Source organism: Rhododendron vialii, chromosome 8a (assembly GCF_030253575.1).
Source record: "Rhododendron vialii isolate Sample 1 chromosome 8a, ASM3025357v1".
NCBI lineage: Eukaryota > Viridiplantae > Streptophyta > Magnoliopsida > Ericales > Ericaceae > Rhododendron > Rhododendron vialii.
The window spans coordinates 4,624,426-4,652,316 of record NC_080564.1 but is presented as its reverse complement, the minus strand read 5'-3'; the positions used below and the strand labels follow the sequence as shown (position 1 = coordinate 4,652,316).

At 39.9% G+C, this 27,891-nt stretch overlaps 3 protein-coding genes across 5 annotated transcripts; 1 reads left to right on the top strand and 2 right to left on the bottom strand.

Annotated features, from left to right (window-relative positions):
- Positions 1 to 2,079: 2,079 nt before the first annotated feature.
- Positions 2,080 to 9,305, bottom strand: LOC131336126 (cytochrome c1-2, heme protein, mitochondrial). Of its 2 annotated transcripts, XM_058371822.1 has the most exons (9): positions 9,215 to 9,295; positions 7,353 to 7,432; positions 7,143 to 7,210; positions 4,880 to 5,088; positions 4,147 to 4,426; positions 3,990 to 4,061; positions 3,016 to 3,132; positions 2,826 to 2,891; positions 2,080 to 2,516 (listed from the first exon to the last, which is right to left on the bottom strand). In XM_058371822.1, exons 3-9 carry the CDS (start codon positions 7,197 to 7,199, stop codon positions 2,400 to 2,402), a joined length of 918 nt encoding a protein of 305 aa, XP_058227805.1. In that variant the 5' UTR covers positions 7,200 to 7,210; positions 7,353 to 7,432; positions 9,215 to 9,295; the 3' UTR covers positions 2,080 to 2,399. The 2 variants fall into 2 exon arrangements, with proteins under 2 accessions (XP_058227805.1, XP_058227806.1); XM_058371823.1 differs by lacking the exon at positions 7,353 to 7,432 and having other exon boundaries at positions 9,215 to 9,305.
- Positions 9,306 to 10,292: 987 nt separating this feature from the next.
- LOC131336125 (T-complex protein 1 subunit epsilon-like) lies at positions 10,293 to 17,471 on the bottom strand. 2 transcript variants are annotated; one of them, XM_058371820.1, is made up of 10 exons: positions 17,278 to 17,471; positions 16,894 to 17,125; positions 15,973 to 16,291; positions 14,989 to 15,337; positions 14,482 to 14,614; positions 14,328 to 14,380; positions 12,514 to 12,616; positions 11,247 to 11,413; positions 11,056 to 11,169; positions 10,293 to 10,770 (listed from the first exon to the last, which is right to left on the bottom strand). In XM_058371820.1, exons 2-10 carry the CDS (start codon positions 17,090 to 17,092, stop codon positions 10,600 to 10,602), a joined length of 1,608 nt encoding a protein of 535 aa, XP_058227803.1. In that variant the 5' UTR covers positions 17,093 to 17,125; positions 17,278 to 17,471; the 3' UTR covers positions 10,293 to 10,599. The 2 variants fall into 2 exon arrangements, with proteins under 2 accessions (XP_058227803.1, XP_058227804.1); XM_058371821.1 differs by having other exon boundaries at positions 16,894 to 17,103; positions 17,278 to 17,423.
- A 709-nt stretch (positions 17,472 to 18,180) lies between these two features.
- LOC131336112 (protein TPLATE) lies at positions 18,181 to 27,683 on the top strand. Its single transcript, XM_058371786.1, has 7 exons — positions 18,181 to 19,608; positions 20,890 to 21,486; positions 22,439 to 22,800; positions 23,828 to 24,131; positions 24,853 to 24,975; positions 25,631 to 26,077; positions 26,901 to 27,683. Exons 1-7 carry the CDS (start codon positions 18,484 to 18,486, stop codon positions 27,420 to 27,422), a joined length of 3,480 nt encoding a protein of 1,159 aa, XP_058227769.1. The 5' UTR covers positions 18,181 to 18,483; the 3' UTR covers positions 27,423 to 27,683.
- Positions 27,684 to 27,891: the final 208 nt, after the last annotated feature.

Below are 27,891 nucleotides of genomic sequence, written 5' to 3'. Positions count from 1 at the left end.
CTTGCTCTCTTTTTTGAAATTTTTTTGGACCTTCAGTCTTTATTTTTTATTTTTTACGTTTGTTAGTTTGTTAATTTTACGCCAAATTTTTGTGAATTATGTGTTGGTCTCAACGAAAGCAATTGGAAAATTTAAAAAAATTACTTTTACTCAAATATATTAGAAAATATTCAAGATAAGGCAAAAAAAAATCGACTTTTGGGACTTTATCTAATTATCTTTAGATATTTTCAAAAATAATTAGGTAAAAGTAAAAAAAATGGGTTTTATGTTTTTTTTGTCAAAACAAATTAATAATTTGTAAAAATTTAGCGCAAAACTAACTAATGCGAAAAAAATTTGAATGAGAAAAAAATGCCCGTAAAATCCAAAAAACGAAGGAAAACGAGAGCTTGAAGATGATTAGTTGTGACGGATGAGCTAGGGCCCAGGTTAAAAGCGAGCAGCAGCTGCATCCGACGAACTGAAGCTTTGTGATTGGTGTTAAGAGGATTGGAGTAAATGGAGAAATTTTTCAGTGCTGGGTGGATATCACGTGGTGTCCGCTCAGCACATTCAGACTGTTCATTGCGTTTTTGGATGGCTCGAATTTGGAGAGAGAAAAAGAAGAAAAAGAGCGATGAAATGAGATGAAAGAAAATGTTTCAATCTCGGCCATCCAAAAGTGCCCGTGGAATATACCCACCTGGCACCGGAAAATTTCCCGAGTAAATGAACACTCCTGGGAGACGGGACACATACGTGCCTCCTCCCTCGACCAATGTGATTTGTGTTTGGTGAAAGGTGGGCATCTGCCTTTTTTGTGGGAGCAATAATTATATTCAGTGTTTTTTAGTGATTATTCAGTAATTTTGGAGCATCGTCACGGTTGTTTAAGACATTCTCTATTGGGTTTGTCGAGTTTATTTTCTACACTCCTCATCCATTTTGTATGGTTGTGTGAGGCATGACTGTTATTATCTAGTTATTTGGATAACGCGTGCAAATCTCTCTGTTCTTTTATTTGCAGTCTTTATACGATTATTCTTTGTGTGCCGTGTGTATTGCAATTTGGCTGATAACACCTATCATCACAATTCCTGTAGAGTTTTAAACTTAGGATTGTAGAGAGAACACAACAAGGGATTATAAGAACACAAGAGACTGAAATATTATTGCAAACACTGACTGGCTTTTTTAACTTCAACTGACTTGGTTATTACAATAAGCGGAGCCCTCCCTTTATAGACGTAAGGAGGGAATACAAACACTGGAGAATACATCACTGATTACATCATAGGAATAGTACCTATGCATAATTGTGAATTACTATTTTTAGTCTACCAACTGAGTATTTTGTACAACTACTTTTATAGACACACTTACTAATTACATCATTGACTAAAGCTTACACCTTTCTAACTAACTCAACATGAATGTGTGAGGTGGTGAAGGATTATGGGACATGACAATGCCTTGAGAGCATCTACTAATGTTAATAAAAAATGAACCACCCGATCTAACCTGATTTATTTATAGTAGTTACGTATATAATTAAGAGCTATCTTTTTGAAAATTAGTATGAATCTTCAACAAGACTTAATCAAAGCCGATTTCGAGCAGGTTAACAGTTTTCACATATCATAAACTGAAGAGGCCAGTAGTAGTTTTTTCAAGTTTGATTTGAAAACTTCAACAAACTTCAAAAAGATTGAAACTTGGTTTGTTTATGTATCAAACTGAGCATAGACAAACTTTTAACGAGCGAACCCGAACCCGAACCCGAACCCGAACTCTTACAATTTGTTTTATTTATCAGTCCTAACGGTATCGTTATCAATGTTGATGAGCAGTGTGTACACTCATGTTGTGCCCGCATTAGGTAGCCCACTCGGGATTCTCTTATTTGATATGAAGCGTTCATTTTGTTCGTCTTGTCAAAGTAGGTACATGAAAGCTCAAGCTGATCGGATATCAGTAACTTAAACCCCACAGAGGAGATTACAGCGAGCCCACTGGACCAATTAATCTCTCTTTTTTTATACAAAGCTTAATCAATCCAAACCTACTCAATGCGAATTAATATTCCCTCATGTGATGTAGCACAAAACAAATATTGTATTACACATTCGTATGTTTCTACAGTCAATCGAAAAAGGAAACGACAATACACAAGACTGGAAGCCAACCACAAAAATTTTGCATTTCAACAATTCTGGCCAGTTCACAATTTCAAAAAAACAGTCTCTTATTTCGTCAACTGAATTTAACTCAAAAATTAACTCTTCCAGTAACCCCCCATTACCAATGGACGGGTTGAACCAATTTTCACAGCAGAAAAACATAGTTCGTCGTATAAATTATTGCCATATGGATTCCTCCCACAAGCATTATCTCAAGAGGAACAAGAGGATACAGATCTAGTTGACGACATCAAGCACGAGCTTACGAGACTTGAGAACGGACCACTTCATTCGTCGGTAATAACCAGCTTGAAGCAATGCCAGTGACAGGACAAATATCCACTTGAATCCCATCTGCATTAAGAAAGTCGCACACATGAGAAAATTACTAACTCCTATAGAACCACCAAGAGGAAAATACTGCCTTGTGGAGAAACACAAAACCAAATGAGGAAAATACTGCCTTGTGGTGAAAAACAAAACCAAATATCGATAAGGATGATGTGGGAGCACTTTGAAATAAAATACAATAACCATGGGTGTTTTCGTTTGGAGGACCTCAAAAGCTCAAATCATTAGGTAGGAAAATTGTGTACAAACTCCGTTTGCATAAACATTTGTTTCGTAATATAATGATGTGTGGTACTGTTAAAGTCAGCATACCAGTTTCCTTTCTTCCATTTCTGGTTCTGCAGCCCATGACAAAAACGACACAACATCCTTCCCCATCTGCACATATTAGAGAGGAGTATGAGCTTTTAACTACAACAATGGGTTTAGGAGAACAAGCGCAACAATTTTAAAGATTATTCAAGCCCCTATAATACCGAGGTAAAGTTAGAGAGGAACCAACCTGAGCTTCCGTTGCAGGGGTACCATCTTCATACTCAACAGCTCCATCATTAAGCATTTTAGGCATAGCAATAGCTCCACCAGGGAAGTAAGGATTGTAATGCAAACCTTCTCGGATCTACAATACCACGACAATCTGGGTGATTAAGCAAAAAAAGAGGGTAGTACCTAAACTTACTCAAAAATAGTACGAGCAAGGTCACACAAATACATCAATTATAGATGGTATTCCACAAGCAAAAGAGCAAACATGTGGTGGTTTTGCATACTACCATGATCTTCACATTTTTTGAAAAAAGTATACATCAGACAATACCCCAACTTATGTTTTCGATTTAAGGGCACAAACAGTACAACCCAGAAAAGCAATTCCCAAGAATGAGATCAATCGATCATCAACAGATGGAGACGCCTTCCATCTTAAGCCATTAAGGACAAAGTTCATGAAGTGAGGGAACCAATAACTAAAGTCGAGCACATTATATATGCGGACCCGAAAAGTATGGAAATAATTATCCTTAATTTCCTATAGACAGCGGAAGCTCTGATGACTTCATGACATAAATCACACACGCACGACAATGACACGCAATCATAAGTTTTTGTTTTTTTTTTCAATTAAGTGACATGCAACCATAAGTGGCATACATTAGTTTCAAATGACAGCATTCCATGTGATGGAGAACAGGCTAAACTACCACCGTCAAACTGTACCCCACACGGAAAACTACAATCGGCACAAGTCATTCCAAATTTATGACCATTTTCCAGCTGCATCTAATACAAAAGCTCTAAAATTTTCCTGCCATAGCAGCCACTGGAGCTGTGGCAAATTGGCAATAACTACATTCTTCTTCTTCTTCTTTTATTGACTGATTGAAGTACTATTTATTTTAAAATACCATTAAACAAAGTAATAAACATCAAGGTTCAAGAAGAAAGTTGCAGAAGATACTGTTATTAATTAGAACTTACTGAAACACCAGCAGGAGGATCATGGTAACCAGTTAGAAGGGCAAATACATAGTTCTGACCATTGTGACGAGCCTGAAAGGTCAAACAGTAAGATTTCTTAGACACAGGCAATACTGAATCACTCGAAAAGAAATTAGAAACAGAAGACAGGAATTACTTTGGTGATAAGACTTAGATCTGGAGGATAGGCTCCTCCATTAGCAAACCTAGCAGCTTGTTCATTGGCATATGGCTGCGGGAAACGATCACTAAGTTTACCAGGGCGAGTAAACATTTCACCCTCATCATTGGGTCCATCAACAACCTCAATCTCAGCTGCCATAGCCTTTGTTTCCTCCTCTGTGTATGCTACACCCACCAAGTCACGATATGAAATTAGGCCCATAGAATGACAGGAAGCACAGACTTGCTGGTAAACCTGATGACCACGACGAATTCTGCCCAGTGAAATCAAACATATTAAGCTTAATGTAGATATATAAAAAAAGCCCAATAACTGTAAGCAAGTAAAAATACAATACAGTGTTCAAAGGAAATGAATGGTCTATTTAAGAGTAAGAAATTTCACGAGAAAATGCTAAAGCTCAATGCTGCGGCAGGAAGAGGTCATAAATTTTCTGTTCAAAAGCTATGATGCAAATGGCTGAAAACATCGCATGATGACATGGCAAGAGAAGAAGTGGTTCTCTATAGGAGAAAAATGGCCAGCGGGACTGAAACAAGAAATGAGCAACTTGGAGTGAGTTGTCAAACTGAGGTTAATTGTTTTTGTTCAAGGGACGACCATAAATCAACCATCCTTTGACAAGTTGTATCGCTCTAAGAGAAAGCACAACTGCAAGCTAAGACAAAGCATCTGGAAAGTATTTCATAAGCTCATCAATACTCACGAGCCATGATCGTATGAACTCAGAATGCCTTCGTGAGGCCAGGGATAGTTTGGACATGGTAGACCATGTTCAGCCTCATCAGCAGATGCTATTGTTGTGAAACTCAAAAGCCCCGATACACCAGCTCCAAGCAGTGCAAAAGTTCTTAGGTATTCCATGCCAGGAGATCCATCTTTGTTAGAAAAACGGGATGACAAAACTGGAGGGACCTGCAGAGTGTCATGGAAGATACAGTATCCTTCAGTGGTGACCACCATAAATGAAATAGTGAAATTTCAGGACCACCATCAATAATTTTTTTTAAAATAACCTAGTCCAAGACTCCCAGGCTTATAATAAACTTACCATCAGACACCAATCTATGCCAATCCAAGATTAACACCAGTAGAACACAAAATCTTTCCATAGGCAAGTGCAAGATGCATAACCACTGACTAAATTCTTGCTAACATGTATCGCACTACCCCAAAACCATACTAAGTTGCTGGAATCCCAAGAGCTTACATTTTTCCCAGTTACTAGATTAGCAAACTAGTTAAGCACCAAAGTTTTGCTCATATGTACTCCCTCCGTCCCATAATGTTTGTCCGGTCCGCAAAACGAGGATGTAAAAATAATACAATTTTTGTAAGAAAAAATCAAATTTTTTTCAACAATTCACTAGATATCGATGAGTTCTTTTAATTTATGAAAAAAGTTTGAATTTTTTCTTGAAATAAGTGCATTATTTTTGAGTCCTCGTTTTGCGGACCGGACAAACAATTTGGGACGGAGGGAGTATATCAAGAGAATTACTTATTAAAAGTATATTGGCCCAAAAACAAGAATCTTCCCTGGCATGAACCTTGATTATTTGTGCCAAGATTTCATTAAAAACAAACAGGGGAAAAGAAGGAGAAGAAGAAGAAGCAGCAGCCTTCCCATGCTGCTCTTAATTTTCTCGTGTGGTCTTATGTGTGTCTGGGGGGTGAATCTTCAAGGATTATCTGAAAGCATAGAAAAATAAACACAACCTTTGAAGTGCCTCATAAAGCTCATATAGTTTGGCAACTCCATGATGATGAAATCCCCAAAGCACAACTCTGATTCACATAAAATAGCAATATCTCCCTAGAGCATAAGACTCAACATTCAACATAAGGTATAAAAGTGCATCAAATTTTTGCTCCTATAACTTTGACTTAGCATTGGTATCACCCTCTCCCTCCCGCACATTTGGGTTCCGTTAAGATAATTTTACGTATTATGTGATTTCAAGTTATTATGCCACAAGGCCTATACCTTGCTTCATGAGAGATAAAAACGCCTCACATTGCGCATTCGCCCTTCACTGGACCCTGATGCATTTGCCAGACTTTGTTCTCAGACCTCATTTTGTTGGAACCTCACCTTATGTTTGTTTGAGAGAAGGGGGAATGAGCAGAAAGAAAAGAAGGTATTGAACAATGCAAACTTTCTATGTGCAGACTGCACATTGCTAAAGTCTAAAAATTGCTAATGTATCTCGATCTTCAGTTCTAAGCAATTCAGAATCATCTATAAAAGGCTTCCTTGTTTCAGCGTCATACATCCCAGAAAACATTATCACAGAGTGTACTTTTTAGATTGCTCAACGTCAACACAACTTCCCTTCCACCCGTCGCCCCAAAAGGTAAAGAGTTCATATTCACAAACTTCTTAAATAATAACCAAGCAATTGGACTCGTGTGTAGCCTTGCACATGCTTCAATCTCTGTCCAAGAGATTTTTCAAACAAAAAGGAAATTTTCTCATTGATGGCCTTTACATTCTTTGCCATCTAGAAACCACTAAAGCAAAATAAGTGTTTCGAATACCAAGATTGAAGGAATTGTCTGTAAGAATAAAAAAAAAAGTGTATGCTGAGAAACAAGCAACTTCATTTACCGGTACATAATCATGGCATTTTTGGCACAAAAAAAAAGCAACTACTGTCCATTTGCCACAGAAAATCTGAAAACTGATCTTAGCAAGGCCTATGTACTTGCACGTATATTTTTCTATATGCAAATACAAGCTAAAGTGTGCTTGTTATCTGGCCTAAAACAACAAGGAAAAACCCAATACAAACACCAACACACTAAGAACGAAAGAGACGGAATACAATGTAAACCATTGTCTTCTTAGCTACAGAATCAAAGCAACTGCTGAGAAGCATTGAACCTCAAATGTCACACACAATGACAAAAATTCAATGAAGTTCACATGCTATATTTACAATGCAAAGGAGGAAAATTAATCTTACAGTGGATTGAGATTGGAGTCTACCCCTCAGTAACTTGTGGATCAATCTACCAGCCATGTTAGAAAAATCTGTTCATTGAATGAAATAAACGAAAAGGTATTTATTGGCAATAGCTCAATGTTTACTATTCACAGTATTGAAGGGGCAATGAAATGAGATTGGAGAAGGCAAAAAGGACAAAGTAGTGACTGGTTACAAAAATGAACACACCTACAGATCAAAGAAAACAAAGCAAAAAAGACTTGCTGCAGCCAAGTGCCATCCTCAAATAATGGTAAGTGGGAAATTTACTGCATTATATACCATCAGCAATCCATTATGGCAAGCAAAGTTCTCTACTTTCAGCAGCATTTATCAACTATACACCATCATACAAAACTAAGCAACAATGCTTTGACATAGCTCTGAATGTCAGAAGCTAAGCAAAATTAGATACTGACAGGCTCGGCGACTTAAGAGCCTGGACATAAAAAACAGATAGTTAAGGAAAAGCTAATGAAACATCAGATATTACTGCATTATATACCATCAGCAATCCATTATGGCAAGCAAAGTTCTCTACTTTCAGCAGCATTTATCAACTATACACCATCATACAAAACTAAGCAACAATGCTTTGACATAGCTCTGAATGTCAGAAGCTAAGCAAAATTAGATACTGACAGGCTCGGCGACTTAAGAGCCTGGACATAAAAAACAGATAGTTAAGGAAAAGCTAATGAAACATCAGATAAAGGCTACGTCATAAACTTTCAGCTGTTACTTGCTAGTAGCATCCAAGTCACTTGGTTAGTGGGTTTATGTCCCAAATTTTCTAGTTTTCCAAACTTGATCCAAAACTGATCATCTAGTTACAAATGTGCACACATGTTTGTGATCATTGAAGTTGAAGAAGATAATCTTAGCCCCTCAGTTCTGCATCCCTTGGGGTGAGATTCTGCTAAAAGATGATCAGTAAAGGAAACTCTTCTTCCATAGCAACATGAAATCCCTCAACCTTATTTTTCTTTCCTTCATCCACTACCAGCCCTTTCAATTGGTTTTATTTGTATAGCTTCTAATCAATCCACACCCGAAATCAATTAGTTCAATTCTTCACCATTCATTAGCAAAATGAACATTCTGAAATCACAAAATGCCGTTATTGAAGACAAACTGGGAATTTCCTTTTGTGGGGTGGGGATTAGAGACCCAAACATCCAGTGTAAACAATGGTTGGCACAACTGTTATCACCTTCAAAAAAACATATACAACAGCCACTTTTCTTTTTTTAAGGAGAGGTAATAAATTTGTTGGAGGCAAAGTACGAAAGGCCAAAAAACCGACAGTACCAAAAGAGACCAATCAATAGCAGAGCATGTACACAGCTCTAAAAGACAAAAATATCTAACAGGTAACACAACCACCTCAAAACTAGACACCACCTGTTCTTTTTTTTCTTTTTCTTTTTCTTTTTTCATTGGCCCTAAAAACCATTCAATGGTTGACTTCAATACCCATAGGATAAATCAGAAAATGTAGTTCGACCTCCATTCCACCCAAAGAAAATGAACTACAAAGTTTTCATAAGAGAACCAAATCCAAAAGCACCTTAGCAGCACAACATCTCACTTATTTTCCAGGATAAATCCAAAAGCACCTTTGTGAACTTGACCCCTTTATTCTAATGAAATTGCCCCAAGTATGAGGCAACCCATCTAAAAGTATAAATTTTCCCTCCTTTTAACCCGACAATTTTGCTAACCATCGGTCAATAAGCGTGTATAATGCTCGCTGAGAGCTAAAGAAGTTAGAATCACAGAACATATTTTTCAATTATGAATACATATTTCCAAACTTTGCACATTTCACGAATATTGAGACATTTTTTCAACATAACAGCTTCCCTAAGGACGGTCATTCGTATTTTTCTAGTTGTAATAGATACTGAGTTTTTGAAAAGCAAATACGAAGAAGATCAGGCATAATTACCCTAATGTGAGATGTGAAGCAAGAAAACAGATCGTGATTCGTGAGAGATTCGAGTGGGATGAGAACGGCAAGGGAGTAATTAATGAGAAAGAAGACTCACGGAGATGTTGGGGCGGCCGGAAGTAGATCGACGGCGACTTTGCAGTGCCAACTCCGAAAGCAAGCAGGAGAGAGAGAGAGAGAGAGAGAGAGAGAGAGAGAGAGAGAGAGAGAGATCCAAAATTGTTGCAAAAGAGACGACACACAAGAACGTTTTGGGCTCTTTCCAAGTTATGGGCCGAGAATGTGGGCCGAAAATCATCTTCCGGCCCAGAAGCAAAATGTTTACTGAAATTTATACTAGTATTTATTTAGATTTGAGCTAGCCCATTAATGTGCTTTAAGAAGTTTAGGGAAATGACGGCCGATGACGTATTTTGATAATTAATACCCGCCAATGACTTGTTTCGATAATTAATACCCGCCAATGACATTTTCAGTATTAACAAATGTTCTTAACTTGTCTTTGGCATGTATTAATTATCAAAACACATCCTGAGCCGTCATTTTCCCTTAAGTTTATTCATGTTTTCAATCAAATTTGAGTAAAAATTTGGTTATGGCCTCAAGATACAATATTTTAGTGTCAAATTGAATTTTCAAATTTTCGGAAGAAGGAAAAGATAAATTCGTATACTATATATAGGGGTAGCAAACACGAAAAATAATTTTTAAATTTGACGTAATCCTATAAGGCTCCTTAAATAAAAAATAGAGCGTGGGAGGCCTAAAATATCCGTCAATATCGTTTTATCTTTTCTTTTCTTTCTATGGGAACATGTACGAAACTTGGTAACTATGACTATGTCAGTCACACATCATGAATTAGTATTACAAAGATTAATTAAGAACCACAACAGTATCTTGAAAGATAGATAATGAGATTTATTTACGGGACACTTGCTTTGAAATGTAGATTAATAAAAAATCCATACAAATGAACAGTACGTACTTTAACTGGAGTTGGACGGATCTCTTTTATCATTTTTCGTGTTCTTGCTTAATTTATTTTTCATGCAATTGTGTGCGTTGGTCAAATCCGCAGCAGTGGGACCGGCCTGGAATGGACTCCGCGTGACAGTCACAGAACATCTGGACAAGCAAAATTGTCACAACTAATTACTAAACAATTAAAACCGTTGGTCATGGAAAATTTGAACCATCTTCAAATATTTTGTTTGCCAGGAGAACACTAACAAAAGCACAAGCATTAACGCAACAAAATCCACAAACGTTCAAAAGCTAAACAACAATATTACTGGCAGTCTGCCAACCAGAAAACAAGAGTCGTAAAATACACCCATTACCAAAACATCGGCAGATCTCACGGCACGGAACATGTAGAATGAGTTACTTTTTGGGTCACCATTTGAGTAGATGATAATACAATCTGGCTACCATTCTAGGCCGATCAAAACTTTTGGAAATTAAGGACACAGATGTGTATCAGTACTCAGAAGGAGAGATAACATCATCAATCTTCAGAATCATCTTGACGACTTGGGTTGCTAGCAATATCTGTTGCTGCTTCCCAATTAGCGTCTCAAAGACATTTTGCTCACGCATGTCATTCGTGCCAACATCATTGCAGTCTATACCACACCAGGGATTGTTATCCTGCATATGAATCCAACATGATGCTTGGTGAAATAGAGTATCAATATGCAGTCAACAGAAAGAGATCCTAAGGCTTCGTTTCGGATGTCTTTAAAAGCTAAAAAGAGTCAAGCCAAAATTGTTTCAGATGACTTTTGGCATTCTTTGTAGGTTGGGCTAATTTTTGGCTTTTATTAGAGATGCCAGTTGACTTTTTCAGCGGAAATCCAACCTATTTAGAGATGCCAGATGAAGCTTAAGTTGCTATTGACCTCGCTAAAGGAAGCAATCATGTCCAATATATACCTTAATTTGCTGAGATTTCACAGCAGATAATGTTTCGATGGGTTGGAGACCACTGTTCTCCGCGAGTGCCATTGGGATAGAGTCTAAAGCATCTGCAAATGCCCTGATTGCATACTGCAGAGAGAAGGAAAAAAAGTATCAGCTCTAACTGCATGATGGGAAAGCAAGATAAAGGAATAACAAACTCGTACCTGTTCAACCCCTGGATGTCTATCAGCAGCTGCTTCCACAGCAAGAGAACAAGAAATTTCAGCCGCACCACCGCCATACACAATAGAGTTGTTGCGAATGAGATTCCGAGCCACACACAGAGCATCATGGATACTTCGCTTGGTTTCTTCTATCATCATTTTGTTACCTAATGCATAAATCAAGCACCAAAATCTAGTAAAAGGAAATCTGGGTATGGCCAACCTCGTTCTTCAGCATTTTAAAAGATAAAGGATAGCTTTTCGTTCTCTTACTCTAATAATTTTCACCATTTTCAATTTGTGTTCAAATATTGCCTGTGCTTCATTAATGGAGTGAGAAGACACACCACAGTCCCCCAGTCATCACTCCGTTATGAAAAAACAATAACAGATGTAAATAGCCCTCTTTTGTTCAATTCAGTGAATAGAATGAAGTAGAAAAACTATCCAAACTCATTCCTGAAAACAATCAAATGGCATGGCCATTACATGAAACAGCAAGTGGCAAATTAAAACACATGATCATTCATCGCCCTTTTAAGTTGTGACTCCTGCTCAACGAATTTTCAGATTGGACGTGTTGCCAAAACCCGCATTGGGATAGAATAGAACCTAGGAATCGGAACACATGGTTACTAGAAGAGTTGAACAACTAACCCGCTAGTCTTCTTATTAATAATTATGTTCTCATATTTTTCCTTCTCCTTTTCACCTAATCTTTTTCCTTCTTGCAGTGTAAAAGACAACAAATGCCAACTACTGCTGGCGCAAGTAGCGGAGTAACAAAATATTGAAATGTGCAAAATAATCTCCATTTTGCTTAAGTACTCCGCACAAGACATGAAATAAAAATTAGCTTTGTGAAAAAAATTGATCAAATTTGGGTTTTCCAAACCTATTCAATAGGCAATGGCAGACCTCACAACAACCAATTACAAATATCAGTTTCCCTTTTCCAGAAAGAACAGCAGAAGGCCAAATAATTTCACATTCCTAGACATCAACGTGTAACACGACAGATGAAGACAGGCCGTCATTTTTGTTTATTAGCAGATGAAGATACTGCACATATAATCATGATACAAAACAAAGTAACAACCAAACTCACAAAGCATGGGTATGATCTTAAGTAGTACTTAGTAGCATCTACTAAGAGCACATATAACCCATTTGTCCAGATAAATAATGGTGACATTCACCTCCTCTGAACATGAAGCGAAAAGCAAATTACTTGAAGAGAAATGGCAAATAGGATTCCCCAACTTACCACCACGAATGAATATGGTTACGGCCCTCGAATTTGCACAATGTTCGATATAAATCATTCGATCTTTTGTGGTTCCAAATGATTTTTCCCGCACCAAACCAGCCTGTACGGATAAGCCAAATAGGATATCAGTGTTTCATGTGCAAAGCACTACTTAAGGAATCGAAATCATCAATCCAAAACACAAAACATCAAGCAACCCAAAAATCAAAAAAATAAATATGTTGCAGGGATTTACTCAGCACAAGCACTTCCAACAAGTGCCAACATGAAGAAATGGCATCTTACTAGCTCTCAAGGGAAAATACAGAAGAATTAATCTACAGTACATATCATGTTACAAGTGCAATTCATCATGAACATGTCATATGAAAGAATTGAAGCACAAGACACAGTTCCAGTTGGTGATCGCATGAATCTGTGCAACTTTGTGCACAAGGAGGAAAAATGTGAAAGTATGAGGAGCCTTGGCGGCTGGACTACAACCCAGGACTCTTGAGCTTCCATTACCCCAACCCCTTGGCTTCAGACAACACTAAATTCCATAAGTTGTACAAAGGTTTTCCTTCCTTGTTCCTTATTTTGTTTGCTCCATAATGACACTCACAGTTACCAAAAAAGGTCAGTTAGTCTTCTAATTCTATGATGGCGAATGATGATGGCAGGTAACTGCATTACTTCTTGTGCATTTTCCAAAATAAATACTAGTAAAAGTAAGTTGAAAGAAATCTATCATAGTTAGTGAATGCAAGGTGAACTTGTTCGTAAGCAAATAATATATCCTACCTCTAGCTAGTCCGCCTATTTGGATTATGCCAAAACCTAAACTATTGCAATGAGGCCTCAGAATTGTGCAAGTGGAGAAAGTTAGGTACCTTCTGTGAGGTACACTAGGTTCCAACGTTCTTGTAGCCAATTAAAAGTAAATTCATCAAGAGTAATATCAAAGTATGACTTTAGGGAAAAATATTCTTGGTTCTTAGTGATTACGATTCACATGGCTAACAACTTATCAAAACAGAAATCATTCACATGGCCAACAAAGGAACACTATTTTTCATCAGCAAACACGAGGATGTTTCTGTTTGAAGGTACAACCGTACAAGCAACATGAAAACTACCAGGGTGTTAAGTATGCAACTAAAGCCAGCAGGGCCCATACCCATATTTTCAGGTGGGGGACTGTTAGATCCCACATCGGCTACTTGAGGAAGTAGTGAATGGCATATAATGTAAGGCCGATCAGCTACTATATAACTTGAAGTTAATCTTTTGAGCCACGTGGTTAGGCTAAGAGTTAAGCAAGTCAGCTGGAGCGAGTCATTACAGGTGCTATCAGAGCTTGCACCAACCGGAAGTGTGAGGCGGGTCCTGCGAGGAGATGTGTTTGGGTGGGCCCGACAAGGAGCTTGAGGTGCTTGTCATGCTTGGGCGTGGTCCCACATAGGATGAGCCCGCGGTGCTTGTCGAGCATAAGACGAGCTTGAGGTGCTTGTTGTGCTGAAGAGGGGACTTGTCTCACAACGCTTGGTGGGTGAAAGTGATGGACCTTGGGGCGCAACGGGGATGTTGCGGTCCAAGTGGGGGAGATTGTTAGATCCCACATCGGCTAATTGAGGAAGTAGTGAATGGTATATAATGTAAAGCCGATCAGCTACTATATACCTTGAGGTTAACCTTTTGAGCCACATGGTTAGGCTAAGAGTTAAGCATGTCAGCTGGCGCGGGTCGTTACAGGGACAAACAAAATATATCACAGAAAACCGCCCCAAAAAAACTAATATTAGAAGAATGAGAAGAAAATGCAAAAGTACCTTGCCTAGCTTTTCAGGGGTCAACTCTTGGAACCTTGGCACAATCCTCCCACCTACAAGTCACCAATAGAACAATTGTTGGTACTAAGGGCAGCATAATAGGAGGAACAGAATAGACAGCAAGCAACGACTGAAAAGCAAATTCACTGCAAACCTGTGGCTATTGCTATCAGCTCCAGCTCTACGCCACCAACCCATCGGACTGCGGGCAAGTTCCTATGCATTAACAAGTGATTTGCTTCATCATCAAAACCCCATTGGCAGATGACTAAGGTAGCACCAACATCCTACATGACAGTATGAAAAGTTGCAATGACACAGCTTCTCGTGTACCAAAACGGGAAAATAATAAGGGGGACTCGCTTTGAGTACTACCTAGATATCATAAACTTGCAGAAACACATACTACTAAGATGAGTTTGTGGAACTACATTGAGGAACAAGATGATAATTATGCGTGATGATTACAATCGAAAAGGAATCTTTGATTCAAGTGTCTTAAACGCAGCTACCATAAGCTGCATATACATGTAATGGGGATTATGAGTACAACTACTTAGAGATGTACACAAACATATGCAGAAGATCAAATGCCACAATCCATAAACAAACAAAATCAGATGATGTATATATACACCACATTTTATGAGTGCAAACCTACCTTGCATTTCTGAACCATGTCATCAAAGTACTTCTGCTCTTGCTCACGTAAATTCTGGAACTTTTCGACTGTATCAATGTCAACCTTATGCTTTGTCTTTGGCTTTGGTGGCTCAAATGGGCAAGTCAAGATAGCAATTTTTGCATCCTCAATATGCTTTGGCATCTGTGGATGGCTCATATCTTTGTCAACAATAATTCCTTTGATTAACTCAGTATCCTCCAATTTCCCACCTACTTTTCCCTCCACTTTAATTAGCTCCAAGTTAACATCCCTCCTCTCTAAATCTGCAACTGCCACAACTGCATTCACAGCAATTTCTGCCAAACTGCGCTTGCATCTATTCACACTGCAACATAAATTATTTCTCATTTAGTTTGATAATTCAAACTGAACGGAATTAAATGAGGTATTGAGATAAACAAAAATATACTCTCTCTCCATTCGATCTTGTGTCATGGTTGACATGACAGTTTAAATGAAAAGCATCTTTGTATATGATGACTCCAGAAAAAAACTCCATGTGATATGAATTTTTGGGGGGATGCATATGCATTCAGAGATAAATATCAAGGAGAAAAAAAGTAACAAGGGCAACTCATGATTAACTTTTATTTGTCTTAACCTACAGACATTGTGGAACTTCAAGACACTAACAGCAAGACATATAATGAGGTAAACGTAGTAATCATTTGGAGGAGTTACACCAACAGTACCATCAGATCATCGTTGTTACTACTTACACATAATGTCCCTCACCTTTCCGGGAGCATGAAGACTAACTAGAATTGCAATAAACTGTTCATGATTCTCACAAGATAAAACAACTAGAATGAACATAAAAACAGCAAGGTCCAAAGATATATCATAAAGCACAGGGCAGCACCAACAAACCACACAACACACCGTTGGAAAATATTTTAACACAAGTATTGCACTCGCTATGGAAGAAAGGCAGTAAGGGAATAGCAGTGCGATTCTTACATCTTAGATGATAAAGTAGTCATGCAAGTTTGAACCAAAGGCTCTATGTTAGTGGCACTAAATTCAAACTTATTTGCAATCCGTTCCAAATGTTCAACAGCTATCCTGGAAGCCATTTCATAGCCCTCTGCAATACGAATAGGATGAATACCACGCTCTAAGAGCCGCTCAGCCTGTTCCAGAAGTGCACCAGCCATCACAACAACTCCTGTTGTTCCATCACCAATTTCATAGTCTTGACTTCGTGACAATTCGACCATCAGTTTTGCAATTTGATTGTCAACATCCATCTGCTCCAATATAGTTGCACCATCATTTGCTGACATCATAGGAGTAAAAGGTGAGTGAAGATCATAATTGAAGGACAAAAGAGGGAGTGTCTGACTGGGTGTCGTGTCGACATTCAAAATGTCGATCCAGTAGGAGCAAAAAAAGGGATATACAGTATAATAGTCACGAACAGTTAGAGGGTGGTTGATGACATTCCAAAGCTTAATGTAACAGGTGGAATCGATTGCAATTGTACGTAACGCACTAATCAGCAGAAGGGCCAGCATTGCCCCTTCATGCGCATCCTCGATCAAACCCAATGTTCACTAGTCAAATTTTTGATATGCCAATGACTCAATGGCCAACCACATATCAGGTGCATGTTAAGAAGCCACATCCATTGCTCATGTATGGCCATCAGGCCTCCTTTGTAACTGTATACCTTCATTAACAGTACCAAAACCCTAGCGAATTGGAACTAACAAAGCATCTGGACTCTCATTTCATCAAACATATCTAGTCTTCATTAACTGTACCAACCCTAAGACTTGGAACTAACAAAGCATCTGGACTGTCATTTCATCAAACGTAAACATACTGAGATCAAACAGTCTACTCATACGAAGAGAAAGAGAGAGAGGGCGGGCGTACTGATGGTGACTTCGCCGTCGGGGCTCTGGAGCATCTTGTCCATGCCCTTGGGACCGAGAGAGGTGCGGAGGATGCGAGCCACGGCTTTGCCGGCGGAAATGTTGGATTTCTGAGCATCGAGTCCCCTCAGCCTGGTTTTCTGCTCCTGCTCCCTTATTATTACGAACGGCCTCCCAAACTCGTCGAAAGCCAACGCCATCTCTGATTCTTCTGTTTACGCCGGACGAGCCGACTGTGAGAGAGAGAGCCGAAAAACAGCCAAATACTCCAAATCACAAAAAAAAAAAAAAAAAACGAAGTAGAAATAAAACAAAACAAAGAGATTGGAAAAAAAATGCTTAAACTTTAAAAAGCCCCAACTTTTGGGAGAGGATGATTTCAAACCTCTGGAGAAATAATGTCAGTTGAGATGTCGATCTTGGCTTCTACATGGAGATAGTGGGTGAAATGTGTATGGATTTGTGCGAAAACAAATTTCGTCCGTCGTGGAGAGAGAGAGAGAGAGAGAGAGAGAAGAAGAAGAAGAAGCGTTGAAGCGGCGGGAACAGATTTATAGGGTTCTTGTATCTGACAAGCAGGTGATGAAATATTGAAATGGACGGCAGGGATTAGTCTTGAATTCGGCTCAGTTCGGTGCAAAGCGGTTTTGCTTACTGGTACTAAAAAACCGAAACCGAACCGAAAGGAAGCAGCAATAAAACCGACAGAATTTTACAAGAATGCTTCGGTTTAGTCGGTCAGTTCGGTTTTTCGATGAAAACTTTTATGCCTAACTAAGAGTAGGGTTGTAAACGAACTGAGCAGCTCGCGGGCTTGACTCGGCTCGTTTAATCGGTCAGTTCGGTTTTTCGATGAAAACTTTTACGCCTAACTAAGAGTAGGGTTGTAAACGAACCGAGCAACTCGCAAGCTTAACTCGGCTCGTTTATTAAACGAGCCGAGCTTGAGCTCGAATTTTCGGCTCGTTTAGTAAACAAGCCGATCAGCCGTTTGACAAAAGTTCGACTCATTTTATAATTTACTCAACTCGATTCGACAAAAACTCGCTCGTTAAGGCTGAAATTGAGCATGAGCTTGGATTTTTGATTCGTTTACAACCTATTGAGAGAGAGGACTAACCCAAACCTTTTCAAGCTAGCCCTAAAACCTCATCATCCCCGGTTTACACACGTTAATAGTATTACCTGACCCGAACCCGTTCGGAAAGTGTGAAAATCACTGCCAATTTCATTGGATGACTCTAATATAGTACAATATATGTGGAGTAGTACTGTATTTATCTGATGAATAAAATGCCTTTAATATTAGAGTACATTTTTCGAATCTATCTAAAATAATCAACTACTGTATCTGTTGAAACCCAGATTTTCAACTAACCAGCAAGTTGGAATGCCGGAATCTGGAGGGAAGAAAGAGGAATACAGTACTCCCCCGGTGGACCTTCCCCCTCTCTCTCACTCCTAGTGAGAGAGAGAGAAACTGTCTCGAACCCAGAAAAACCATTCACAGATTCAAATCATTCCCTCGATTTAGCCCACCAGATTAGCCCACCAGATTCAACTGATTGATTAATTCACACTCCGATCGAAAATGGACATACTCTTCGCCCAGATCCAAGCTGACCTCCGCTCCAACGACGCCCTCCGCCAGTCCTCCGCACTCCTCCAGGCCCTCCAGCAATCCGCCGCGGGCCGTGACATCTCCGTCCTCGCCAAATCCGCCGTCGACGAGATCGTCGCCTCCCCGGCCTCCGCCATCTCCAAGAAGCTCGCCTTCGACCTCATCCGATCCACCCGCCTCACCCCCGACCTCTGGGAGACCGTCTGCGGCGGCATCCGCTCCGACCTCGACTTCCCCGACCCCGACGTCGCCGCCGCCGCCGTCTCCATCCTCGCCGCCATCCCCTCCCACCGACTCGGCAGACTCATCGGCGACACCAACAAGCAAATCTCCGGCTGCTTCGACTCCCCCAGCGAAACCCTACGCTTCTCCGTAACCGAAACCCTAGGCTCCATCCTCGCCAGGGACGATCTCGTCATTCTGTGTGAAAGCAACATGAATTTACTGGATAGGGTTTCCGTTTGGTGGACCAGGATCGGGCAGAACATGCTGGACCGATCCGACACCGTGTCGAGGGTCGCGTTTGAATCGGTCGGGAGATTGTTCCACGAATTCGAGTCGAAAAAAATGAGCCGGTTGGCCGGCGATAAGTTAGTAGACAGCGAGAATTCGGTCGCGATTCGGTCGAATTGGGTTTCCTCGATGGTCGATTTTGTATGGACGCATCGGAATACCTTGATGGCCAGGTCGTTGATTTTGCCCGTGGAGAGCTTTAGGGCCACGGTGTACCCGTTGGTCTACGCGGTGAAGGCAGTGGCATCGGGTTCCGTGGAGGCTATCCGGAAGCTGTCGAAGACTCGGAACAGCAAGGTGTTGGACTATGGGGGTAATAATGCGGAGAGGTTCGTGGGGGCATCGGATGTGGTTTCGCATCTGGCGCCGTTTCTGGCGTCATCGTTGGATCCGGCATTGATTTTTGAGGTGGCGATTAATATGTTGTACTTGGCTGATGTGCCTGGAGGGAAGCCTGAGTGGGCTTCGCAGTCGATAATCGCAATTCTCACGCTTTGGGACAGGCAGGAGTTCTCATCTGCTCGAGAAAGTATCGTGAGATCTGTCGTTACGAATCTGCATTTGCTTGATCTTAGTATGCAGGTACTTATTATCCCTATTTCCAGCTGCATTTTTCTTGTTTAATTATACGCTTGTGAATGCATGCAACTCAAAGACATATCAAGTTATTTATCTATGAGTTGAGAATCCTTTAGTTGGGATGCAGGTCACCCCTATTTTTGTTCAATTGTACACAATGATCATATGCGTAGATACTGATTTGCATTTATGCTACTCAAATTTCCTTGACATCTTCCCTATGATGTTGCATTGACTTGGCTTGAGCTGGTTCCTTGAGTTCTCTCTAATCTCATCCCTTACTCCCCATTTGGATGCAAGGTTTCATGAGAAAATAAAGGAAAGGGTTAGGGTTTCTTATCAAATCACTCATTCGGATTGAACATTTTGGTGAGAAATGGAGAGAAAAAATTTTGATTGGCCCTTCCCCTTTCTCTCCCAAACTCACCATTTTATCTCACCAAAAATGGTGAGATTTGGTGAGAAAGGGCTGCCCCTTTCTTATCTCATCCTTTCTCGCAATCCAAATGGGCTGTAACATCCCATAGGCTTTTCCCAAATCGGTGATATCACTTAGGCTCGCCCTTTCTTATCTCATCCTTTCTCACCATCCAAATGGACTGTAAGATCACATAGGCTTTTCCCAAATCGGTGATATCACACTTCCTAGGGAGCTAAGACTTAGTGTTGCACTATTTCAATTTTTGTCTCACCTATCAAAGTATCACCCACATATGCACAAAGTAAATTAGTGACTCAAAATTAGTGAAATAGCAACTCCAGTGTGAAGAGTGTGGTATTCATGTGGCTATCTAAGCTTCAATTGTGGTTCCTTGTCGTGCATTTCTTTAGCTTTTGTTTTCTGGGCACTGCTCAAAGAACTATTGCATCTGTCCAGTCTCGAACCACCAATCTAGTGTCAATAACTACAAACTCTACTCAAAAAGCTTTATTTGTTGAGACAATACGTTGTTGGATTAAACTTCAGAATGTTACCCTTTCTTCTTTCCAGAGATGGCCTGATTGCCATTGGGGTGTTCATTCAAGCTAAATCAGCATTGGACACTCGTGCAGATATATTCCAACTGGTTTTGCTCTTTATCAGGAAAAGCGTATCCTCTCTATTATGATTGCTTCTTCTGTCTGATGGCTCAGTTATTTAAAACTTACTGATTTTTGTACACTAGCTTTGTATACTGACTTTGGATACTATGGAGAATTCATTATTGATATTTATGGATGGTGCTCATATGTATTAAGTATGTATGAAGATACGGAATGATTAACCAATTTTGCTTCTTGCAGGTATCATTGTTTAAAAGGTTGCTTCTTATGGTGAGAAACTTGAGAGCAGAATCAGACCGCATGCATGCTCTAGCGTGCATCTGTCGAACTGCTCTTTGTGTTGACCTTTTCGCTAAGGAAAGCGTCCGAAGAGGTCAAAAACCTCTTGCAGGAACTGATATTGCTTCACTTTTCGAGGATACAAGGATAAAAGATGACCTCAACAGTGTAACAAGTAAAACTTTATTCAGAGAAGAATTGGTTGCTACATTGGTAGAAAGCTGCTTCCAGTTATCCTTACCATTGCCTGAACAAAAGAGTTCAGGTATGGAGAGCAGAGTTATTGGAGCATTGGCGTATGGAACTGGTTATGGAGCATTAAACTGGACAGAGCCAGCATTGGAAGTTGTAGAAGTTTGTAGGCCATGTGTTAAGTGGGATTGTGAGGGGCGAACGTATGCCATTGATTGTTATTTGAAGTTGTTGGTTAGGCTTTGCCACATTTATGATACCAGGGGAGGTGTCAAAAGAGTCAAAGATGGAGCCTCTCAGGATCAAATTATGAATGAAACCCGATTACAGAGTTTACAGCGTGAACTTGTGAAAGATCTACGTGAGGTTCAAATACATCCTTCTGCAGCTCCTGTTGTGGTTTTTGTTTTTGTTTTGGCTTCCTTATTTAAGTTCTCTCCTAGTTTTTTGCCAAGAGCTATCCAGATCAGAGATACTGGTTGTTTTGATTCAGAATTTGTATCCCTCAATTTTCTAGAATTTGGATGATACCTAGTTTTGATGTTTTGGTTATCCAAAATTTGTTACCACAATCAGCAAACCCTCTGGATGTACCCCGAATAAGCCAACAACCACCTCAACAACTAGCTACTAGAAAGCAAAGAAATACAAAGCACAAATATGCCTAGCAGATCTACAACCTAACTAGAGCTTCTAGAACAACCAGGGAACATTCTCCAGTTATCACACATTTGCTTGTTCCTTGTAGTTACACTCTTCACCTTCCAGCAGTTCACTTTGCTTTAGCAGTTTAGCTCCAGCATTTCTCTGAATGATACCTTCCATCCCTTGGCATCTATGTTGAAAATTCTACTATTTCTTTCCAAAAAAGGAGGTGTATTAGTTGTCATAGTAAGCTTAATATTTGATCGGGGCGGTTCCGGGGACACCTAAAAAAAATCTAAAAAAAAAACCCCAAATTTCAATCTCATAGTTCCCGATCAAATTTTTATGATCCAAACCGTTCAATGTGTGCAGAATGTGATTTTAAGGGTGCCTGCGAGAAATTAGAAAAAAAAATCACAGGGAAGTGCTTGTTTTGAGCAGCTTTTAATTGAACCGTTCACCAAATCTGAGCTAAAAACTCCTCAGATCGAGCCCTTTTCGGTCATTTTTTTTGTTGATTTCTCATGGGTACCCTTAAAATCACATTCTGATCACATTGAGCGGCTCAGATTATCAAAATTTGATTGGGAACTATGAGATGTTTTTATAGATGTCCCCGGAACCGCCCCAATATTTGATACCTTGTTATCTAACATCTTTTCTCATTTTTCAGGTGAATACCCCTAGGATTTGTGCCCGCGTTATTTGGGCTATTGCAGAGCACATTGATTTAGAAGGTTTGGACCCACTTCTTGCTGATGACCCTGAGGACCCTCTGAACATTATTATATCAAATATGCATAAGGTTTTGTTCAACATAGACGCATCTGCATCTTCGACAAATAGACTTCAGGATGTTCAGGGAGTTCTTCTTTGTGCTCAGCGGTTGGGATCCCGTAATGCTAGGGCAGGACATTTGCTGACCAAAGAGCTGGAAGAGTTCAGAAACAATGGCTTAGCTGATTCTGTCAATAAGCATCAGTGCCGTTTAATATTGCAGAGAATTAAATATGTTGCAGGTCACCCAGAAACCAAGTAAGCATCAGTTCTGTAATTATTTATAAATTGCTTTACATGGTTTTATAACTACCCTACTTGGATTAGTAGGGGAGGTGTCGCTAAGGAAATACTTGTCTGTTAGTGGAAGAATATAATGTGGGTTGTACTAATGATCAAGTCACCGGAAGCTCCTCTACATGATCTAGCTGGGTGGTACTCATCATGTCCACTAGCAAGCAGCGTAGCACCTTTTTTCTGTTATTGTGATCGTACATGGACAAAAGAATAGAAGATTTTTTTGTTAGGAAATTTCCTTTAACAGAACATCTCAGTTGTTGGGTTGCTTTCATGCTTACCATGTGCAAAACCTAAAATCCAGTTTTCCTTTTTCCTGAATTGGGGTGAGTCCTGATCAAACAAATGTTTATAAATCAAGATGGGTGTTGGAAGTTCGACCAAAATCCTGTCTCTGCTGGAAACTATTTTCCTGGTGATGTGCTCAAGTCTAATCCCCATCGACTTCTGTAACTGGTCAAATCCATCATGTAGGGCAAGCCAGGGAAATCACGTGGGGCTGCCCCTCATCCCCACCAGGGAGCTGGGGCATGGAGCGTGACTCCAAGATTTCCACTTTGTTTGGTATGGTCCCTGATTTCTTGTTCTACCTCTTGGTCCCAAGTTTATGTGTTGCTCACGACGTAACGAAATAGTACCCCTTGTATGAAGAATGTGCCTGAGACTCGGGTTGAGCGCCAGTGTCTTAGTTGGTTAAAAGGAGGATTACTGCCCACGTTTCTGATGTCTTGATTATCTCTGATGTTTTACCAATTACCAATTGTACCTAAAACAGAACTTATGTTTTTCTGTTTTTGGGAACCATTGACCTTATATCTGTCCAAGTCTATGTTTTGCTTTTGTTAGATTTATTTATGGGCGTAATCTTTCTCCCCTGTTAATGGCGTTTAGGTTCTGTAGGGGATTGAAGTTCATTAGGTCTTAACTTGGCTACTTATGTGCATAACAAGCTATTAGTTACGTCACTTACACCATATTTCTCTTGCAGGTGGGCTGGGGTTAGTGATGCTAGAGGGGATTACCCGTTTAGCCACCACAAGTTAACTGTTCAATTTTTTGAAGCATCCGCGGCTCAGGACCGGAAGTTGGAAGGATTGGTTCACAAGGCTATTTTGGAACTTTGGAGACCAGACCCTAGTGAATTAACTCTTTTGTTGGCTGAAGGAATTGACTCCAAGTTACTTAAAGTTGCACCGAGTGCATGTACATTGACTGGTAGTAGTGATCCTTGCTATGTTGAAGCTTATCATTTGACTGACTCAAGTGATGGGAGGGTTACCCTACATTTGAAGGTAAAAGGCTTTGCTCTCGAGAGAATTTGAATGAATATTTTTTTCCATGGAAACAGATTAAGTAGTTAGAATGATCTTCTAATGTGGCTTTATAAGTCAATTACTCGTCGGGGGGGGTGGGGTTTCTCTCATCTAAGCCACCCAAGCTTGGTTAATATATTCTAGAGGCTACTCCATGTTTTGCCAATTGGTTTTAGGTTGGAACGCTCCAAGAAATCTAACATGATATCAGTTCTCATTTAAGCCACCCAAGCTTGGTTAATATATTCTAGAGGCTACTCCACGTTTTGCTAATTGATTTTAGGTTGGAACCCTCCAAGAAATCTAACATGGTATCAAAGCAGGTCTTGGGTGGCCTTACCTCTCGTGGGAAAGTCTCTGTCATCTTTGTCGCCTGAGTCAATCGCTTAGAGCTCCTGGTCTGTCACCTCCACGTCCACGTGCATCTAGGCTGCACGTGAGGGAGAGTGTTAGACTTGTCTTACATCGCTCATTTAAGCCACTCAAGCTTGGTTAATATATTCTAGAGGCTACTTCACTTATTGCCAATTGGTTTTAGGTTGAAACCCTCCAAGAAATCTAACCCCTTTACATCTAGCAACAACTATGTTGTTTTGCACTTTTGCTTCAATCTTTTCTATCCTTTCGTTCTCTATGTAATGAAGAATGGTCCGACTAATTTTGATAACCTTCTCATGATGCTGGTCATTTGACTCCGCAGGTTTTGAATTTGACTGAAATTGAACTCAAAAGGGTGGATATTCGGGTGGGCCTATCTGGTTCATTATACTTCATGAATGGATCCCCTCAAGCTGTGCGACAGTTGCATGATCTTAATTCACAGGTTACTTTCAAAAAAAAATTGTTTGTTTATTGTTTTCTTGCTTCAGCTATGCATTTTAGATTCCAATATAATCTACTTTGTTTCCAGTTGTTGGTTCATGAGTTTTGTTCTTCTCTTACAGCATGCATCTGATTCCTACCGGTCACTTGTTATAAATTGATTGTGTTGGTAATAGCGGATAATATTTTAATGGTTATCATAGTCTGGGCATGTTTCCCACGAGTGGGAGAGGAAGAGAAACATCAGGAAAGAGAGTGAGAGAGAGAGAGAGAGAGAGAGAGAGAGAGAGAGAGAGATAAGAGAGGGAGAGAGAGACTTCTTAACGGAGTCCAAATAGATCCTTGTGCTTTTTGCTATTGTGGGAAACAATTGTGATCTTTTGGGGATGTAGGAGAGAGAGGGGGGGGGGGGGGGGGGGGGATGTAGGAGAGAGACAGACTTCTTAATGGAGTTGAAATTGATCCTCGTGCTTTGCTATTATAATGGAGTTGAAATTGATCCTCGTGCTTTGCTATTATGGGAAACAACGGTGATCATTTTGGCATGTACAGTTGGGCCTTTTCTGCATTTTTTGAGTTTTTGGACAATCGTTCCTTTCTATCCTCTGTTTCACTAGAATCACTACAGTAATTATCAATGTGTGTCCTTTTTGTAGGATCCAGTATTTTGTAGTGTGACTGTCGGTGTCTCCCAATTTGAGAGGTGTGCCCTTTGGGTTCAAGTCTTGTACTACCCCTTCCATGGAGCTGGTGATTACGAAGGGGACTACACTGAAGAAGATCCACAGATCATGAGACAAAAAAGAAGCATGAGACCAGAAATAGGAGAACCTGTGATTTTGAGATGCCAGCCTTACAAACTTCCACTGACTGAGCTTCTTCTACCACATAAAATCTCACCCGTTGAATATTTCCGCCTATGGCCTAGTTTACCTGCTATAGTGGAGTACACTGGTACATACACATATGAAGGAAGTGGGTTCATGGCTACTGCTGCTCAGCAATATGGGTCTTCTCCTTTTCTAAGTGGACTGAAGTCTTTATCTTCCAAGCCTTTCCATAGGGTTTGCTCGCACATTATCCGAACAGTTGCTGGATTTCAGGTAATTCTTTGATTTCATTCAGGAAACAGGGAAAATCTCCAACTTAAACAAAACCTGTTTTGATTCTTCCGACTTTTTAGAAAAGATGGATTGTTGCAAAACTTGGTTGTGTGCAATATGGTACGAGGTCAAGGAGAAGACTTGGAATTTAGGATCTCTTGAAGTCCAAAGTCTAAAATTTTATGTTAACCACGCTCCCTGTAATCATGGACAGGGAGGCACATTGGATCAAGTGTAATCCCACTGACTTCTGTGAAATTGCACTTTTGCCTTTAATTTAGAAATGTTTTTACAAGTTTGCTTCAACGGGAATTTATGAAATTGCCTCATAATAGTAACTGAATAAGTTTTCTTCTATCCCCTCTCACCTTCTAAAAACCTCGTTGGATTTATTTCCACCGAGTTCTATCTGGCTTCACAAAATTCCTCCCCATATCTCTAACAATAACAACAATAAAGTCTTCTGCAACAACAAAAAATAATTTGAGTTCTCTCTTGCTTGTATTTAGTGGAAAATATTTTTCAGTGGCATTTCAAAGGAGATCACACAATGCATTTTTTTTAAGTATAACCACGTGCTGCTTAAAATGTATGAAAATCGTAGGAGTGTGCAAATCAAATTCATTTGTTAAGAACATATAAGATTCTATTTTTATTATTGCGTATAATATGATTATAACCATGTTATTTGACAAAAACATACTGTGAATCTGAAAACAATTTTCCACAAGAAGTATCATCCACCCATTTCCATATTGCTATCTTGTTGGAGCACTCCATGCTATTCTAGCTTGATTTTATTGGACTTTTGTGTCCTGAACAGCTTTGCTTTGCTGCAAAGACATGGTATGGAGGGTTTGTGGGCATGATGGTTTTCGGTGCTAGTGAGGTGAGCAGAAACGTGGACTTGGGGGATGAGACGACTACAATGATATGCAAATTTGTTGTTCGTGCTTCTGACGCCTCGATCACAAAGGAAATCGGATCCGATCTGCAATCTTGGTTAGATGATCTCACAGACGGGGGTGTGGAGTACATGCCGGAAGATGAAGTTAAAGTTGCTGCTGCTGAGAGGCTACGAACATCAATGGAACGGATAGCCATTCTAAAGGCAGCCCAACCGCCTCCCAAGACTCCAAAATCAGATGATGAAAAAGAAGAAGAGGATGAAGAGGATAAGAAGGAGAGTGAAAAGGAAAATGGTGGGGAAGAAGTTAAGAAGCCCAAGGGGCCTTCAACACTATCGAAATTAACAGCTGAGGAGGTGGAGCATCGCGCTCTTCAGTCGGCTGTACTGCAGGAATGGCATGTGCTTTGTAAAGATAGAAGCTCCAAAGTTGCTTGAGCTTTTTTTTTTCGGCTTTAGGAAAAGGTTTGCATGTATTCTTTGTACTCTCAAATTTTGGTTTTGTGTTGTGATTCGATTAGCTAGATTGGAAAATCTGATTATAGAGTCCTCTTTTGTTTCCCTTTTTTCTGTTTAAATCATTTTTTATCCTCCCTGTAGTGATGTGAAAATTTTCTTCTCTTTGCGACTCTTGGACATCTACCGGTTGGTTGACACGTGTGTACAAGTTCGTGAAATTTGAAAACAAGTTTGTGCTCATTTCCCATTCCAGTACGATTGGATAATTTCTATTCCATGGGCACACTGGTTAAGTTTACTTCTCCTGAATGTTTTTAACAGCATATACCGAGTTTTAAAGTTTAAACCTTTATGTTCTCACTTGCTGCGCTACTACCATAGCGAATACAAGTAGAATTCATGTCGAAGATTGATGGTTTTAAAATGGTGCCATTTGGGTGTGTTCTTA